Source organism: Mauremys reevesii, linkage group 6, assembly GCF_016161935.1.
Source record: "Mauremys reevesii isolate NIE-2019 linkage group 6, ASM1616193v1, whole genome shotgun sequence".
In the NCBI taxonomy this organism is placed as follows: domain Eukaryota; kingdom Metazoa; phylum Chordata; order Testudines; family Geoemydidae; genus Mauremys; species Mauremys reevesii.
In genome coordinates, this window is record NC_052628.1 from 101,628,640 (window position 1) to 101,647,788 (window position 19,149).

Genomic DNA, 19,149 nt, shown 5'->3' on the forward strand with positions numbered 1-19,149 from the left:
ACTGCGAGGAAAAACTGTCTCTAGTTGTCTAATTTCTACTGTGATCAGGGATACAAGACTTGGTGTACATTCTTTGTAAATTAACAGGATTGCATTAAAAAAAAACAAATCTGATTCCATTATCAGTTTCTCACTGTAACTGAAACAATGTGCCAGACCCCAAATATTGGCTAACAGTATTCTACTGAAACGTATTGTTGCATTCATTTATTCCCTCATTGGTGTCCACTTTCTTACGTGGGAGAAATGGTAGTGAAAATGTATGTCAGAAGAATTTTCTCTTACTTATTTTATTTCTTTACTCTTCAGAACTGTTGTAAAAATACTTTCTCACCAGTCACAAAACCAGACTATCAGACAAACTTAGATTCACTTGAATGCGACTTTAAAAATGATTCCTGTTTTTGTGCTGCTAATAATTTTTTTAGTTAGCCATTTTTATTACTGTTAAAACTGTGGTTATCTTATGCATCCAGAGCAAAATTTAAAATTCAGTTAATCTTATAGCACTAAGGGAATGTCTTATTGGCCCATTACCATGCAACTCTGGTGTTTTATGAGGCATAAGGCTCTATGCCATAGGCCTCCAGCTAGTAAAGACTAGTAGTAATAGACCAGTGAAACATGTTCTGCCATTTCTTCATATAGTTCTATGAAAATCAGATATTAAAAATATCAAAAAGGATTCTCTTAAATATATGTTGATAGTGGAAAATACAGTAGTGATGGAAGGAGAGAAGACAGTAGTACTAAAAATCAATAGATAACTGTTTAAAAAGTCACAAGAAACTACTTGATCTGTCTTTTAAGCTATTACTTATCCTGCTTTTATTTTTCCTCCTTTTTCTTCACTCTTGTCCCCTCTCATGTCCAGCAGTTTTTTACAGGCTCCTTGGATTTCTGTTGTTGGTCCATGTGAGCAACTTCTAGAGAGCCTGTAGATTAGGGATTTAAAGGCAACTTTCTTCCGTGTACAGGCAAGTTTCATCTTATGTGGGGGTTCCGTTCCGCGGTTAGCGCGTAAAATGAAAACCGCGTATAGTCAAAATTACATTGAGTTGAATGGCGGGCGGAATCGCCCGCACTACAGAAACAGTATTTAAATTGTTGTTGTTGTGGTTTTTTTTTTTTTTTGGTTTTTGTCGACCGCGTAAAGCTGAAATCGCGCATATTAAATGCGCATAAGATGCGACAGACCTGTACTCATACCTACTTATTCCTTCCCTGCAATAGTGCTTTCTTGGCTCATGTATACTCTCTCCCTTCCTCTTCAGTCAGGATCTAAAAAAGGTAGAATCAAAAGCTGTTGATAAAAATGTGAAAGCATGAAGTATTTCTTAGCTAGGAAAGCAATATTGAAAGTGGAGTATTAGGTGGGAAGGAGGCAGCAAACACAGCAACTGGGTACAGTTAGTGCTTTCTCCTTCAAAGGTAACATCCAACTGATTGCTTGTAGTGCTTCCCCACCCACACACCGTGCAATGGAAACTCATAATTTTCTAATGTTTTCTGTAGTACAAATAAAGGCTTATCCTACCCTTCACTAACCTGTAAATCTAAACTCTGCAGTAAAATGTTACAAGTGTAGTCACTGAACACTAACAGCAGAAGAACAATAAAGAGTCCATAAAGAGTAGATTTTCTCTGCATATATCAATTTTTTGATAGATTTGCAAAATAAGTGGATGAAGGAACAGTTGATTGTAAAGCATTTGATAGTGTTTCACTAAATAATTTCAAACACTAGAAGGAACAAAGAACTAATACAAATATACCTATACAGAATAGAAATTTGGCCAGAAAAAAACCAAAACTGGAGGACTAGACGGGCAAATATAGTGCCAATCTATAAAAAGGGGAAATAAGGACAACCCAGGGAATTATAGACCAGTCAGCTTAACTTCAGTACCTGGAAAGATGATGATAGAGCAAATAACTGAGGAATCAATTTGCAAGCACCAGGAAGATAATAAAGTGATAAGTAACAGTCAACATGGTTTGACACGATTTGGTCTTGACAAAACCAACCTAATAGTTTTCTTTGACAGGATCACAAACATTGTGGGTAATAAGGAAGTAGATGTGGTATATGTTGACTTTAGTAAGGCTTTTGATATTGTCTCATGTGACCTTCTCATAAACAAGTTAGGGAAATACAGCCTAGATGGAGCTACTATAAGGTGGGTGCATAACTGATTGGAAAACTATTCCCAGAGAGTAGTTATCAGTGGTTCACAGTCAAGTTGGAAGGGCATATCAAGTGGGGTCCCGTAGGGATCAGTTCTGGGTCCGGTTCTGTTCAATATCTTTATCAATGATTTAGATAATGACATAGAGAATACATTAATAAAGTTTGTGGATGATACCAAGCTGGGAGGAGTTGTAAATGCTTTGGAGGATAGGATTAAAATTGAAAATGATCTGGACACACTGGACAAATGGTCTGAAGTAAATAGGATGAAATTCAATAAGAACAAATATAAAATACTCCATTTAGGAATGAACAATCAGTTGCACACGTACAAAATGGGAAATGACTGGCTAGGAAGGAGTACTATGGAAAGGGATCTGGGAGTTATAGTGGATCACAAGCAAAATATGAGTCAACAATGTAACACTGTTGCAAAAAAAGCAAACATCATTCTGGGATATATTAGGAGTGTTGTAAGCAAGACACAAGAAGTAATTCTTCTGCTCTACTCTGCGTTGATAAGGCCCCTGCTGGAGCATTGTGTCCAGTTCTGGGCGCTACACTTCAGAAACAATGTTGACAAACTGGAGAACAGGTTAGACAAACACCTGTCTTGAATGCAGGAAACTAGACTAGATGACCTACTGAGGTCCTTTGCAGTCCTACATGTCTATGATTGCTTTATTTAAAGGACTGGGGGAGAGGAGGAGGAAGCAACCGTGGGAAACAACAGAGAAAAGATTGATGGGGAGAGTACAAGTTTTAAATGGCCTCTTCACTAGTTAACGAATCCAGTTGCCGTGTAGGCCAGTTTTAGCTCCAATTTTCTATTAAGTATTTCCAGTGAAGCTTTTATATTTATCTTAAATATATTATTTATCCCAAGTATAGGTTTTATAATAGGAAGTGTGAGCCTAAGGTGACCGCTGGACCATAAACTTCAGCTAAAAGGGCAGCTCTGCTTGTGGGGTGTGATTAAAAATGGGAGGTCCACTAGTTCAACTCCATATTCTAATGGCAATAAACCATGGTAGGGTGGTTATTTCTATAGTGGTAGAATAAAATCAATCTGATTTTGTAGCTGTGTGGCTTTTTGTCACCACTTTGTTAAAAAAACAACACACACGCACCCTTTGTATTTATTGAAAAGTCATTCTTGGCTTATTATTTTGCAGGAAAACTTTGAAGATGCCTTTGAAAGTATCCCAGTGTAAGTACAATTTTACCATTTATATTTAAAAATGGAAAATAAATATAGAGTCATACAGAGTGCTAAATTATTGTTGCCTAATATGCACCACACATTTCTGTGTGTTGGTAAAATCAGCTATTTCACTTGTACACATGCACAGTGATCATTTATATTTCCAAAACCAATGAAGCTCTTAAAGGATGAGAAACACCACGGCTGATGCTGCCTATGTGTGAATATAAAACATTTGGTGTTTCATATTTGTTGGCAAAGTAGTTCAGTGCCATACTGACAGCTCTGGGGAATCTCATGAAGAGGTGCAGTATGAACAGTAGCAAAGTTACTATTAAATAGCCTTTTGATGGAAATTACCTTCTTCAGGCCCTATCGTTCTTTATCATATTTGGCCAAGCAAAAGACCTTGAGCAGGGATTGTTCCACCCATGCCTGGCTGTGTGCAGACTTTCCCTCCCCATGCATTGATGGAAGTGGGGTTACATGCAATAGTGGCACAAGATTCCACATAAAGAGAAGTGATCAATTCCCCTCCAACTGCATGAGAACTACATAAAAATTAATATTTCTTCTTGCTGTATAGTGTTGCAATAACATGTTTGATAATCTCTGTTACTATGCAGCTGCACTCTCAACAGAATCTGGCATAGCCATTCCTGAGAGGAGTATAGGTGGAACTTCCAGTGGTAAAGAGCTGGAGTTATGGCTTCTATACCATCCTCCAGACCTGCTAGTAGTGTAGAGGGTGAAGCTGGAGGGTGGAAGAAGCATGGCCTAGGCCAGTCTTAAGGCTGCTCTGTATTATACTGGGAGAACAGCCCATCACAGAAAGGGATGAGGACTGGGGCAGTGCAGAGGCCACCTTTACACTGGAGAAGAGGCTAAAGAGGGCAAAGCTCTTACATTCTGATACCAATCATGGAAGTCTGTATCCATGGTCTCAGGAGGATCAGACCTGAACTGGGCAGGTGTCTTAATCCTAAAGCCAATTTTGTTAGGCAATGCACAAATCTGAGAGCTCACCAGATGAGCCTCTGATCCCATCCTTCATGGGTCTGAGCTCTCTAAGAACAGCATACTGCCTTCTAAGGAAAAGATGGGGAGGAGTGATAGATAAGGCTGCACTACTCTGAACCAAGGAGGAAGAGCTACTATTACTAAGCTTAGGAGAATGCAGTTTGAGTAACTGTTGTACTGAGCTCACTGACTGGTCCCAGCATTGTCTTCTAAGGGTAGGTCCATACTTACCCGCCGGGACGACGTGGAGAGTTCGACTTCTCGGAGTTCGAACTATCGCGTCTAATCTAGACGCGATAGTTCGAACTCCGAACGCGCTCCCGTCGACTCCGGAACTCCACCACCGCAAACGGCGGTGGCAGAGTCGACGGGGGAGCTGCGGAGTTCGATCCCGCGGCGTCTGAACAGGTAGGAAATTTAGCGTAGCTGAAGTCGCGTACCTTAGTTCGACACCTTCCCCCCCCCCCCTGTAGTGTAGACCAGGCCTATGTGAACAGACATGCATAGAATTAAGCAATCATCTATGCTGTCATTCCTCAGACTTGGTTTCCCATTTAACTACAGTTCACATCTAGATCCAGGGCCTCTTGTGTTTCCTGGTATTCAAGCAGGACTGAAGGATGCTCAGACTGCAGCTTCCTCAACACCAAAGACTCAGTGAGAGGATCCAGGCTCATGATTCAAGTTCATAAATCCATTGACAGGCCTCATATGTGAGATGTCAGCTCTTCAGTTTAGAGAACTTCTACACCAGAGAAGTTACTGATCCCACAGGAGACAGTGTTTAAAAACTGCTGGTGTAGATGTGGAACTAGAGTTAGATACCCCATAAGAGAATGCTGCAAAAGTAGGAGTTTCAGGTGGCACTCCGGTCACATGATTTATAGCATGTAATCTTGGATTTTTTTCCTTCAGGTTAATTTTACCAGCCAGATGAATGGCATATGACACAGACACATCCTAAGCATTAATTGAATTACGGACTAAGGTCCAGATCCTCAAAGGTATTTAGGCAACTAACTCTCATTGACTTGAGTTAGTTGCCTAAATACCACTGGGACTAACATGCTAATCTTGAAGGCCTGTATTACAGAACCAGCTGTTGGCACAAATGAGTATCGGGATGTTTCATTATCACAGGGCTGTGTAAGCTATCTGTTTTTCACCAGTGACACCATTACTGTTATCTTGCTATCATCACTATACTATTTCAGACAGTTCCAACTGGTAGGTGAATTTTGTATAGGCCTTAATTATCTTCATGTCAACCATACATGAGAGAGCCCATAAGCTCTACAATGTGTTGGAGGTGAGGCAGAAAGGGAATGTGGTCCATTGATGAGTGTCTGCTAGGCCCTAAAAATTATTAGTGATGTACTCTGTCCTTTTCCTGCTAGGATTTAGAGCCAATTGATTATATTGAGAGCTGTGGCGGGGGTCTGAGTATTTGAATAGCTACCCTTTTCTGGGTCCTTTATCGGCATTGACCATGGCTGATAAAGATTAAAAGATGGAAGCTATTTTGTTCAGTTTATGTGCAATAGAGCAATAAAAATAAATGGGGATCATCTGAGCTGAAGGCATACTCATTGGCAACTTGCTCTCTGCTTAGACAACTACAAGGCAATTGTGGGTAGATATGTTATATGCCTGGGACAGTCTCTTTCATTTGTTCAGCCATCTTCTGGAGAATTTGAGAGAGGAGGTGAGCCTGGATCCATGCAGCAAGAAGATGTCTAAGGCATGGTAGAGAGGGTCAAGATCCTTGGGCTTCTAGTTCCTCAACTGTCACTGGTGGGCATAACATGCAGAAAGGGCTTATCTACATGAGGAATTTGCACTGGTATAACTTAAAATATAAATTTGTAAACTGATCTAGTTAAACTGGTGGAAAAAGCTGTGTGGACACTCTTATTTCAGAATAAGAATGTCTTATTTTGGTTTAGTTTAAGTAAGTTACAAGGAACTGGTTTAACTAAACTTCTATAAGACTCATACCAAAATAAGTGTCTACACAGTCTTTTGCACCCAGTTTTAGTCAGTTTAACTAGATCAGTTTAAAAGCTGATTAAAGTTATACTGGTGCAACTTTCTCATGTGTACAAGCCTCAAGAGAGTGAGTGAGTGAGATCCAGATCTGGTGGTTTATCCTGCATATACAGTGTTCTGTTAGGGTAAACTGCCTTGGTGTCCACACCACTAGTTTCTATCAGGAGGGTTCTTCTTCGAGTGATTGCTCCTATGCATTCCATGTAGGTGTGCGTGCCGCGCGTGCACGGCTCTCCGGAACTTTTTTACCCCAGTAACTCCGGCGGGCCAGCTGGCGCCCCCTGGAGTGGCGCCGCTATGGCATCTGTCATATACCCCAGCCGGCCCGTCCGCTCCTCAGTTCCTTCTTCCCGCCCGTGACGGCCAGTTGGAACTGTGGAGTGCTCCCTTAGTCCTCCACACCCCTAGCGTTTTCTCCAAATTTCTGTATATAGTAAGTCAGTTTGTACATAGTTTAGACAGTTAGTTAGTGTTTAAGGAATTAAGGGGGTTTCGCCCTCCTTTTTTCCTCACCCGGTGTGGGCTCATGCCCCACACACCGGGATTCAAGCCGTGCTCGGCTTGTCAGTGGCTGATGCCCGTTGGGGACGCTCACGACTCCTGCCTTCGCTGCCTCGGTGAGTCCCATCGCCCGGATAAGTGACCCATTTGTGCAGCGTTTAAGCCGTGGACTCGGAAGGAGCGGGACTCCAGATTGAAGCAGCTCCTCATGGAGTCGGCGCTTCGCCCAGCGGCACCGACCCCAGCGGCGCCGAAACCGTCCTCGGTCCGCAGCGCACCGGCGGCACCGAGTCGGCCCGGCACGGACGCGTCCCGTCCTCCAAAACCGGCACCAGCGTCCCGGCACCGCTCCACTTCTCCAGCGCGAAGAAAGAAAGCTGCGCCGGCGGCTGCAAAGATTCCGACCCTGGGACTGGTAACCCAGCCTCTGCCAACACCTCCGGCACCGGCTGTGGATGTGCACGCGCAGTGCACGGGCCCGGCAGCTCCAGCACCTGAAGAGCCGTTGAGCCCGGCGCCCCCCTGCTCCCCGGCACCGTCCGAGGTTGAGCTCGGTCTCCCGACTACACCCGAGACATACTCGCAGGCGAGGGAGCTCATCACCATGACAGAGGCGCCGAGCCTCCGGCCCCCGGCACCGCCGGTGCGGACTGTGCCCTCCGCGGGGAAGCCAGCCATGATGAGGCACCCCAGTGCCGACGATCGGCGTCAAAGGGAATTCAGGTCTCGCTCCCATTCCCGCAGCCGGTCACCGTCCCGCCAAGCCAGGTACCGACGTAGATCGACACCTCGGGACCGTTCACCATCTCGGCGCCGGTCTCCCTCACGGTACCGCTCACCATCGCGGTACCAATCCCGAAGCCCAAGTCGGCGGTACCGAAGGAGGTCCACCTCTAGGGACCGTTCATGACACCGCGGCGACCGTAGCTCCTCTCGGCACCGTGACCGTAGCCCTTCCCGGCACCGAAACCACAGTCGCTCGCCTTCCCGGCACCGATGCGACCGATGGTCCCGGTCGTGCTCCCGATACCACGACGACCGACACCGTCCCACGGCACCACCAGCGGACAAGCAAAGGCCTTCCACAGGGCACTCATTCAGCGCCTCTGCCCCCCAGTGGTCGTGCCAGCCCTCCGTCGCTTCGCAAGTCTGCAGCGGCACGGATCTCAGGGCTGAACCCCAGGGACAAAACTATGGTCCACAACAGTGGGGTTTCTGGATTCCGTGGGCACAGTACGAGGGTCAGGGCCTGCCCTTGCCCCTACGGCCGCTGGGTTCTGAACGTCGGGTGCCGGAGGCAACCATCAGTAGGCCTCCCCCGTCGCCACCAGCTGAGGCCTCTCTACTGGTCCCTGTGGAGCAACCGGATACTGACGCGGCTGCTCACCCGATGGACGAGCCACCACCGGAGCCAGCGGTCCCAGGTCTCTCTTCGTCGTCGTCACCAGACGAGGCTGTGGCGGGGTCGTCTACGGCAGACCCCCCGCCGATCGACTTGAGGGCTCATCAGGACCTGCTCCGTCGGATCGCGCAGGCGATAGACCTCCCGGTAGCGGAGGTTGTGGAAAACGATGACCCGGTTACCAATGTGATCGGGTCAGAGGCCCCCGTGCGAGTGGCCCTTCCGTTTATACGCACGATCCAACGTAACGCCACTGCCATCTGGCAAACGCCGGCGTCCATCCCGCCCACAGCCCGCGGCATAGAGCGCAAGTACTCGGTTCCCCCCACGGGATACGAGTACTTGTATACTCATCCAGCTCCGGACTCCCTAGTCGTGCAGTCGGTAAACGACCGGGAGCGGCACGACCAACCTGCGGCGGCGCCCAAGTCCAAGGACGCACGGCGCATGGACCTCTTGGGCCGCAAGGTCTATTCGGCGGGGGGCCTGCAACTCCACATTGCCAATCAAATGGCTCTGCTAGCCCGGTACACTTATGAGATGCTGCTCTCTCTATCTAAATTTGCCGAACTCGTCCCATCAGCCTCCCTCCAGGAGTTCAACGCCCTCCTCGAGGATGGTAAGAAGTCCGCGCGCTCCTCCATCCAGGCCGCTTTGGACTCGGCTGACTCTGGAGCCCGGACTCTGGCCTCCGGGGTGACCATGCGGCGTATCTCATGGCTGCAGTCGTCCACCTTGTCCCCGGAGGTGCAGTACACCCTCCAAGATCTGCCATTCGACACGATTGGTCTGTTTTCTGAGAAGACTGACTCGCGGATACAGACCCTCAAGGATGGTCGTGTTGCTATCTGCACCCTTGGGATGCACACGCCAGTGACCCAGAGGCAGTTGTTCCGGAGGCAGCCGTTCCGGCCATTTACCCAGGCCAGGTCTCGGCCCTATAATACTCGCCAGAACAACCTGACTCGCCGCCGACCATCAGGCAGCAGGCGCAACCAGTCCCAGGCGCCTTCTAAGGCCCCTCAAGGGCCTAAGCAGTCCTTTTTATGGGACGCCCGAGGACGGCTCTCCAGTCTCTCCACTGGATCCTTCCCCGTTGTTTTCCGACCGCCTCTCCCATTTCCTCCCGGCATGGTCCCGCATAACGTCGGACAGCTGGGTCCTGCGTACGGTCCAATCCGGGTACTGCCTTCAGTTTGTTTCGCCCCCTCCCTCCCATCCACCCTCCCTGTCCCTCTTCAGGGACCCCTCTCACGAGCAATTCCTCCTACAAGAGGTCGAGACTCTGAGTTTGGGTGCCATAGAGGAGGTACCGCCCGACCGGCGGGGCAGGGGTTTTTATTCCCGATATTTCTTCATCCCCAAGGCAAAGGGAGGTCTTCGTCCGATCCTAGACCTCCGGGAGCTCAACCGGTACCTGCTAAAACTCAAGTTCTGCATGGTAACCCTGGGGACCATCATTCCCTCCTTGGATCCAGGAGACTGGTTTGCCGCCCTCGACATGAAGGACGCATATTTCCATGTCGCGATCTATCCTCCCCATCGACGGTATCTCCGCTTCATGGTCAACAGCATGCACTACCAGTTTGCGGTGCTTCCCTTCGGCCTCTCCACCGCCCTGAGGGTCTTCACCAAATGCATGGCAGTAGTTGCTGCAGCCCTCCGTCGTCGTCGTGTGCACGTTTTATCCGTACCTCGACGACTGGTTGATTCGCGGCCCATCACGTCAGCTGGTAGCAGACCAAGTGACCGATATCTTGGCCCTATTTCGAGAACTGGGCCTTCTCGTGAACATCGAGAAGTCCATTTTAACTCCGGCTCAAAGGGTGGAGTTCATCGGAGCAGTCCTGGATTCTCAATTGGCCAGGGCCTGCCTCCCACACACTCGACACCAGGCGCTGGTGGCCTGTATCCGGGATCTCCAATCCTTTCCCACGACGACGGCGCGGTCCTGCCTTCGGCTCCTGGGCCACATGGCGTCTTGCACTTTCGTGACCGCTTATGCCAGGTTACACCTTCGCCCGTTCCAGACTTGGCTGGCCTCCGTGTACCGCCCGCATCGCGACCCCATGGACTTGATCGTCACTGTCCCGAGGCCTACCCTCGATGCACTCAGTTGGTGGCTAGCCCCTCAGGTCGTGTGTGCAGGAGTTCCATTTCGCCCGCCGTGCCCCTTCGTCACCTTGACCACGGATGCCTCGGACATGGGATGGGGGGCACACCTTGGCGACCTTCACACCCAAGGCCTCTGGTCGCCTCCAGAGCTCTCCCTGCACATCAACGTCTGGGAGCTCCGGGCGATACGGTTGGCGTGCCAAGCTTTTCAGGCCCACCTCCGCGGGCGCTGTGTCACTGTGCTAATGAACAATACGACGGCGATGTTCTACATCAACAAGCAGGGTGGGGCTCGCTCCTCCCTGCTTTGCTCGGAAGCGCTACGCCTGTGGGACTTTTGTGTAGCCCACTCAATTCACCTGGCAGCGTCGTTTCTTCCGGGCGTACAGAACACGCTAGCCGACTGCCTCAGCAGGTCCTTCCTTACCCACGAGTGGTCCCTTCACCCAGACGTGGTGCATACGATCTTCCGGAGGTGGGGATTTCCCCAACTAGACCTATTTGCCTCCGAGGACAACAGGAAGTGCCACCGGTTCTGCTCCTACCAGGGGCGCTCCCGCGGCTCCCTGTCGGACGCGTTCCTCTGCTCCTGGATGGATCACCTCCTCTACGCCTTCCCTCCGTTCCCGCTCGTTCATCGGGTGCTTCTCAAGCTTTGGAGGGACAGGGCCCGCCTCATCCTGATCGCCCCGGCCTGGCCGAGACAGCACTGGTACACCCTGCTGCTCGAGCTCTCCGTCCGAGAACCCATTCCTCTTCCGTTGTGGCCGGATCTTATCACGCAGGACTTCGGCTGGCTTTGCCACCCGGACCTCCGCTCCCTACATCTTACAGCCTGGTACCTGACTGGTTGACCCACGCGGAGCGTGACTGTTCGCAGGCGGTGCAGCGAGTCCTAACTGAAAGCAGGAAGCCTTCAACGCGCTCCACCTACCTCGCGAAATGGAAGCGTTTCGCTATCTGGTGCGACCAGAAAGGCCTTAATCCCTTTCTCGTCCCTATTCCGATTATCCTGGACTACCTCTGGTCCCTTAAGGAGCAAGGCCTCGCAGTCTCCTCCTTGAGGGTGCACCTGGCAGCCGTATCTGTGTTTCGTCCACCGGTTGAAGGCCGCTCCATCTTCTCCGCCCAGATGGTCTCTCGCTTCCTCAAGGGCCTGGACCGGTTGTACCCGCCAATACGGCGTCCTACACCGGTCTGGGATTTGAACCTGGTTCTGGCCAGGCTTATGGGACCACCGTTTGAGCCTCTGGCGACTTGCTCCCTGCTCTACCTCTCGTGGAAGACGGCCTTCCTCGTCGCTATAACATCTGCGAGACGAGTATCCGAACTCAGTGCCTTAACCGTTGGCCCCCCGTATACCGTCTTCCACGCAGACAAGGTACAGCTTCGACCGCACCCGGCCTTCCTCCCTAAGGTCGTATCGGCCTTCCATATTAACCAGGACATCTTCCTCCCGGTCTTCTACCCAAGGCCGCACGCCTCGCTTCGGGAGCAGCAGCTTCACACCCTGGACGTCCGCAGGGCCCTCGCCTTTTATATAGAGCGCACGAAGCCCTTTCGGCGTTCGACCCAGCTCTTCGTCGCGATTGCGGATCGTATGAGGGGCGAGCCAGTCTCCTCGCAAAGGGTTTCCTCTTGGGTGACGGCATGTATTCGAACATGCTATGAGCTTGCTCGTGTACCACCTAGTCGCCTGACGGCCAACTCTACAAGAGCGCAAGCCTCGTCTGCCGCCTTCCTGGCCCATGTTCCCATCCAGGACATCTGTAGAGTGGCCACCTGGTCCTCTGTCCACACCTTCGCTTCCCACTACGCGTTGGTGCAGCAATCTAGAGACGATGCAGCCTTCGGCTCCGCAGTCTTACACTCTGCCACGTCTCACTCCTACCCCACTGCCTAGGTAAGGCTTGGGAATCACCTACATGGAATGCATAGGAGCAATCACTCGAAGAAGAAAAGACGGTTACTCACCGTAGTAACTGGTGTTCTTCGATATGTGTTGCTCCTATCCATTCCAGACCCGCCCTCCTTCCCCACTGTCGGAGTAGCCGGCAAGAAGGAACTGAGGAGCAGACGGGCCGGCTGGGGTATATGACAGACGCCATAGCGGCGCCACTCCAGGGGGCGCCAGCCGGCCCACCGGAGTTGCTGGGGTAAAAAAGTTCCGGAGAGCCGTGCACGCGCGGCGCGCAAACCTACATGGAATGGATAGGAGCAACACATCTCGAAGAACACCAGTTACTACGGTGAGTAACCGTCTTTTTCCAACAAAACTAGTTCCTCTTTATCTGGCATTATTCACTAAACGTCAGAGCTTACTAGGAGAAACCAGGTTGCATATGTTAGATGCTAAATGGGTGATGAGTTATCTAAGAGGGTAAAATCCTTCCCTAAATCTCCAGGGCTCGCTGTGGTGTTTGAGGACAAGTCCAAGGGGAAGCCAATCTCTGTTCAGATTGGCTAAATGGATTAGATAGATTCTGTATCCAGATTCTTGTATAAGGATCTTTTATAGATGTTCAGTACCACAGGGGTGAAAGGTTTATTCAGTCAGACATAAAGCTGTGTTTATGGCATGCCTGAAACGTCTCCTTCATAGGCATTTTAAAGGGCTGTCATTATAGAACTCTCTAGATATATTTTAAAACCAGAAGGGACCATTATGATAATTGTAGTCTGACCTCCTGCGTAACTCAAGTCTTAGAATTTCTCTAAGTGACTCCTGCATCAAGCTCATTTCTTGTTACTTTGAGTGGAAAGACTGACACATTTCCTTATATAGCCATGAGGACCTAAATGTTCAAATTTGAAAGGGGGAAAAGGGGCATGTATGTGGTCCTAACCATCACAACTTCACTTGTTGTAAACACAACTATCAAAAGTCAGCATGTTCCAAGAGTGTAACGGCAAAGATTACCAGTTACTCACTTGTGACAGGAGTTTAATCTTCCTTTTTCTTTGAAAATGTAAGCCTCTGACCATTACTAAGTTCAGCATGAGCTCAGGACATTACAGACTACTTCTTCCCAACTCTTTTCCCCACTGAAGAAGACAACTCCCTGCTTGTGACTCCATTCAGTTAAGAGTCTCTGCCCCTTAGGGTGCAGTTTTCAAATGTCTTTTTTTTCCCACAGTACGTTTAGTCATAGACAATTTAAGATCTTTGCACTTAACTTCTTATATTCCAAAAACATAACAGGTGCTTTACAAACATAATATTGTCCTCTATCCCAAAGAAATTTCAGTGTAAATAGACATAATTCAGACAAAGGACTGAAATAAAAGGATGTAACACATTTAACTTATGTCTATATTACTGATTCTTGACCAAAAGCTTCACTTTTCTTATAACTTTATGAAAACCTAGTCTATCTTCTATGTTTTAATTATCTAGTAAAATTAACCTTTAACATCTGCAGTTTTGACCCTCATTCATATGCTTTGTCATCTTCTTAGCTTTTCCTTGAGCAGAACAATTCTTGAATCATTCACAAACTTTTTTTTCCCCCTGTCTCTAGGGCAGTTAGAGATCCATGTCTTTTACTCCCAGATTCAAATGAATTTTCTCTGGAAGCTTGGAAGCTCTTGTTTTTTAATTATTATGAAAATTAGGTAAAATTAAAAATTGTGGAAAAGTCAAATCTCATGATCCCACCCAAAATTTATGCCAAAGCCGGATATAGACTAGTACATACAGCTGGTCTTGCTCCCCCCACCTCATCCCTGAGTCCTTTGCCTTTAGAGCTTGTACAGAATTGTCTTTATTTATAGTAATATTAACTGTCTCTTATCCTATATACCATTCCCTCACTTTCACCTAAATGTGTGGCCATAAAAATACCCTGTAGATTACCTTTAGATTGTCTTTGGAAGGAAGTACGGTAGCATGCATCTGTAGAATCCAACCTCTTAGAAATAAACCATGCCCATAGAGAAAGTTCCCTACTCATTAGTTTTCTACAGCAATTTGTGATATGAAACACTGGATTGTTGCATAGTTGAATGTCAAAAATGTAGGGTGGTTTAGTTCTTAAATACATTTATCTGAAGCAATGATCAGAAAGGAAAAAGTGGGAAAGGAGGACTTAACTTGATATGAATTTTAGTAAAGGATTTTTAAAAGAATTCTTAAATTTGTCAGTGGCTCTTAATTTTAGAGGTGCCAGTAGGGAGGCACATAATTTACTGGTATCAGTTATTGTCCCTATTTTGCCTCTCCTTTCCCCACCCAAAGCTGGATATTACTAATCCATGATCCTACCAAAGCTGCTCTACATGGTATTACTGGGGTAATAGATTAAAGGCCAGAAGTGTTTAAAGAAGTTAGAAGGTTATCCTTGTAATCTCAGAAGTGTGGTTAATGTTTCAGTTATACCTGCACGTGTGTTTATCTGTCAGTGGATAAAGCACCGGTAAGCAGCTGCGGGTGAGGGTGGGGAAGACCCTAAATACAGGTTTTGTCTAAGACACTTAGGAAATTCCATGCCTGCTGGGAGGAGGAATCCTCAAACTTTCCCAGGCGGTGCTGCAAAAGTAGATATTCAAGCATACCTGTAAGCAGTTTAAGCTTTTTCTTATGTTTGGTACCTGGACTGTTCAGAGTCAAGTAGAAGATCAGTCATTAAAAAGACATTTTAAAACATTTCAAGTCCATGAAAGACAAGTTCATGACTTCAGGAAGTGATATCTAACTAAATAGGCACATTAGAAAATGACAGCTGGCTTGGCCTTTTGTCCAATTCAGAGAAACCATATTTGGCTTATGAATCATAAAAGAGGAACCAAGTTAATACAATTCAAAAAATAAGCAATGTAAGCTGGCCTTATTTATGTCTGAAGTTATACCATTTGAGCTTTCTGCATTTAAAAAAAAAAAGAGAAAGAAAAATTGCACAAAATATATACTTGTTGCTTCATCTACTAAGAAAACTTTCTTGGGGCTGTTGATTAATCGCAATTAACGCACACAATTAACTCAAAAAAATTAATGGTGACAATAGCAGTTTTAATTGCACTGTTAAACAATAGAATATCAATTGAAATGTATTAAATATTTTGGATGTTTTTCTACATTTTCATATATATTGTATTCTGTGTTGTAATTGAAATCAAAGTGTATACTATTTTTTTATTCTAAATATTTGCACTGTAAAAATAATAAGCAAAAGAAATAATATTTTTCAATTCACCTTATACCAGTACTGTAGTGCAATCTCTTTGTCATGAAAGTGCAACTTACAAATGTAATTTTTGTTGTTGTTACATAACTGCTCTCAAAAACAAAACAATGTAAAACTTCAGAGCCTACAAGGCCACTCAGTCCTACTTCTTGTTCGGCCAATAGCTAAGACAAACAAGTTTGTTTACGTTTATAGGAGATAATGCTGCCCTCTTCTTATTTACAATGTCACCAGAAAGCGAGAACAGGCATTTGCATGGCACTTTTGTAGCTGGCACTGCAAGGTATTTACATGCTAGATACGCTAAACATGCGCATGCCCTTTAATGCTTCGGCCATCATTCCAGAGGACATACTTTCATGCTTGTTTAAAAAAAATGCCTTCATTATATTTGTGACTGAACTCCTTGGGGAGAATTGTATATCCCCTGCTCTGTTTTTACCTGCATTCTCTCCCATATTTCATGTTATAGCAATCTTGGATGATGACTCAGCACATGTTCATTTTAATTTATTTATTAATTGGAGATATACCAATCTCCTCTAACTGGAAGGGACCTTGAAAGGTCATCGAGTCCAGCCCCCTGCCTTCACTAGCAGGACCAATTTTTAGCCCAGATCCCTAAGCGGCCTCCTCAAGGATTGAACTCACAACCCTGGGTTTAGTAGGCCAATGCTCAAACCACTGAGCTATCCCTCCCCTCAACCACTGAGCTATCCTTCCCCTCAACCACTGAGCTATCCTTCCCCTCTTTCACTGCAGATTTGACAAAACACAAAGAAGGTACCGATGTTAGATTTCTAAAGAACTTGACCCAAGGTTTAAGAATCTGAAGTGCCATTGTCTGGCCACCTCCGCCATGTTTGCTTCGTGACATTGCAACACAAAGATCAGCTGAGTAAAACTGTCAGGGTTTAGTTCAGTGGTCTCTGCTGCTCTGATTGTTTGATGGCTTTTGGATTTCTGTCTGAATGGTTTGCCTAGCTGTAGATGACATTAAGTATAAATATATAAACTTTAGGCTATTTATATAACATTGCTATTTTTGAAAGTCTGCTTAGTTTTACCCAGGTGAGCCAAAGTTCAAAATGTGGTGATTCACACCATGGAATATTATATCTAGCTTGTCTTTGGAAAAAGCTCAGTTAGCCAGAATCAAATTGTGAAGATTGGAGAGTCATGAGGTGTGGAGCATATTCTCAGAAGTCTTGAAAGAGCAAAACTCTGATGCGAAAATTACAGAACCCAAACCACCAAAAAAGAAAGCTGTTTTGGATTGTTATTGAGCAGAATCTGTCATCAGCATGGATGTTTGTCCCCTGGAATGGTAGTTGAAGAATGGAGGAACGTATGAATCTTTAGCGCATCTGGCATGTAAATATCTTGCGACGTCAGCTACAACAGTGCCATGAGAATGCCTGTTCTCACTTTCAGGTGAAATTGTAAACAAGAAGCAGGCAGCATTATCTCCTGCAAATGTAATCAAACTTGTTTGTCTGAGCGATTGGCTGAACAAGAAGTAGGACTGAATGGACTTGCAGGCTCTAAAATTTTACATTCTTATATTTGAATGCAGGTTTTTTTGTTTTTTTTTACATAATTCTACATTTGTAAGTTCAGCTTTCATGATGAAGAGATTGCACTAGAGTACTTGTATTAGCTGAATTGAAAAATACTATTTCTTTTGTTTTTTACAATTCAAATACTTATAATCAAAAATAAATATAAAGTGAGCACTGTACATGTTGTATTCTGTGTTGTAATTGAAATCAATAGATTTGAAAATGTAGAAAACATTCAAAAATATTTAAATGGTATTCTATTATTGATTAACAGTGTGATTAATCGCGCTTAATATTTTTAATCGCTTGACAGCCCTAAAATTTTCCTATATCTTGGCTATAAACTTGCCCCTAAAATAGGTACCTATTTAAAAATAGAGAGAGAGAGAGTGTGTGTGTGTGTGTGTGTGTGTGTGTCTTGTGTAAAAATAACGGTGAAATGTGCAGAAACACAAAGAGCAAAGTTTTATAATCCCAGACTTCACAATCTAAACTTTGATGAAACCTATGTTTTTATTCAGCATAGTATCATTTTGTGGTGTCAGACTGCCACAAGGAGAAGAAACGAATTCAAGAGAAGAAATGTCTCTGAAAGGATGGCATGCCCTGAGGCAGGCTCACAATCAGACATAACAAAGTACTTGTGCATGTGCAAGTGCAAGTGAGGCGCTTTGTTCATCCTTGGCAGTGGCGAGCACCATTTATATAACAGGTTTTATTTAAACTTGATCAATATGAAGAATCTGTATAGGAGTAAAAACTATGTGTGCCTGGGGGATCTTCCCTGGAAAATATCAAAATACCCCATGCGATTTCCTGAATGTTGGAAGATGAAGATCTTTGAAAAGAGAGGTTTAGACACTCACACAAGTATTAACTTATCTGCCATTTAACTTTTACTTGAGAGTAACAAGATTGCTCTGTATTTTTTTTTAAGAGAAAGGGGGGGCAACAAAAACAAAAAGCACCAACTACACTTGTAAATTTCCATCAGAGATGTACATCAAACATGCCAAATAACACTACTAGCTGGTTACATTTTAAAAGCTGGTTCCCCTTCCCTTGTGCCTAAGAATATGGAGATCCTGTGCTCATCTCCTTTCCAAAAATAGATGTCTCTAGCTTCTCCTTTCACTATTTTATCCTCTGAATTTTAAATCAAACATTAGTTTGTGTGTTTCATTGTAATATTTTGACAATGAACTTTCTAAACAAATATATTTACTTGCTATGTATCCTGAGTTTTCTTATTAATTCTTTAATTCGCTTCCCTGTTTTCATTTCTCCTGCCATCTGCCTTTCCATTTTTATTGGTGTTTCAATTTTTCCTTTAATTAACTTGTTTTATTTCCTTTTTTTCCCATCTAAATTTCTCTGAAAGAGGGTGCTGGATCCTTTGGGCATATGTTCAGCCCAGCATGTCTGTTATGGAACTTACCACTTCAAACCTGTGAATTTTGTGAGAAGTAGTCCAGAGTGGTGAATGGGGAGCAATCATTTTACCTACGGGAAATAGGCTATAAAAGGTTTTTTATTTCAGGAAGGATTCAGCAGACTGGGAGACCTATAGGAAGCAGAAGGTGTTGGGGTAGGCTCTCCTTTCCCTTCCCTTTCACTTCCCCTAAGTTACTCCTCTTGAACTCATTCCTCCCCTTCTGCTCTGGAGTACCACAGAGGAGAAAGAGCTGATGGATGTTTTAGCTAGGCCTGTCTCTTCTCCCTGGGCAGAGACTGGAGTTTTAATTATGAAAAGGGCAAGCCAATGCAGAGTTAAACTTCTAGAATCTGGAGACATGCTGAAAGAGGATGTCACGCCTCAGTAAAGTGAATTTTCCTTATCTCATTATGGTGTTATCTCTAAAATCTAAAAATAGCCAGTATTAACATTTAAATTGTCAACTATTTCACTGTTGATCTTAGGG

The 19,149-nt window shown here is 45.6% G+C and overlaps 1 protein-coding gene across 4 annotated transcripts in view; it reads left to right on the forward strand.

The window, feature by feature from the left end:
• The window catches only part of TTC39B (tetratricopeptide repeat domain 39B), a 156,822-nt gene that overhangs the window by 76,780 nt on the left and 60,893 nt on the right, over positions 1-19,149 (forward strand). For all 4 annotated transcript variants that reach the window (XM_039544124.1, XM_039544126.1, XM_039544123.1 and 1 more), the window contains one exon: positions 3,367-3,401. Coding sequence is in view for 2 of the 4 variants with exons in the window: in XM_039544123.1 (XP_039400057.1) it covers positions 3,367-3,401 (35 nt within the window). In the remaining 2 variants the exon portion in view is untranslated. The remainder of the gene's footprint in view (positions 1-3,366; positions 3,402-19,149) is intronic.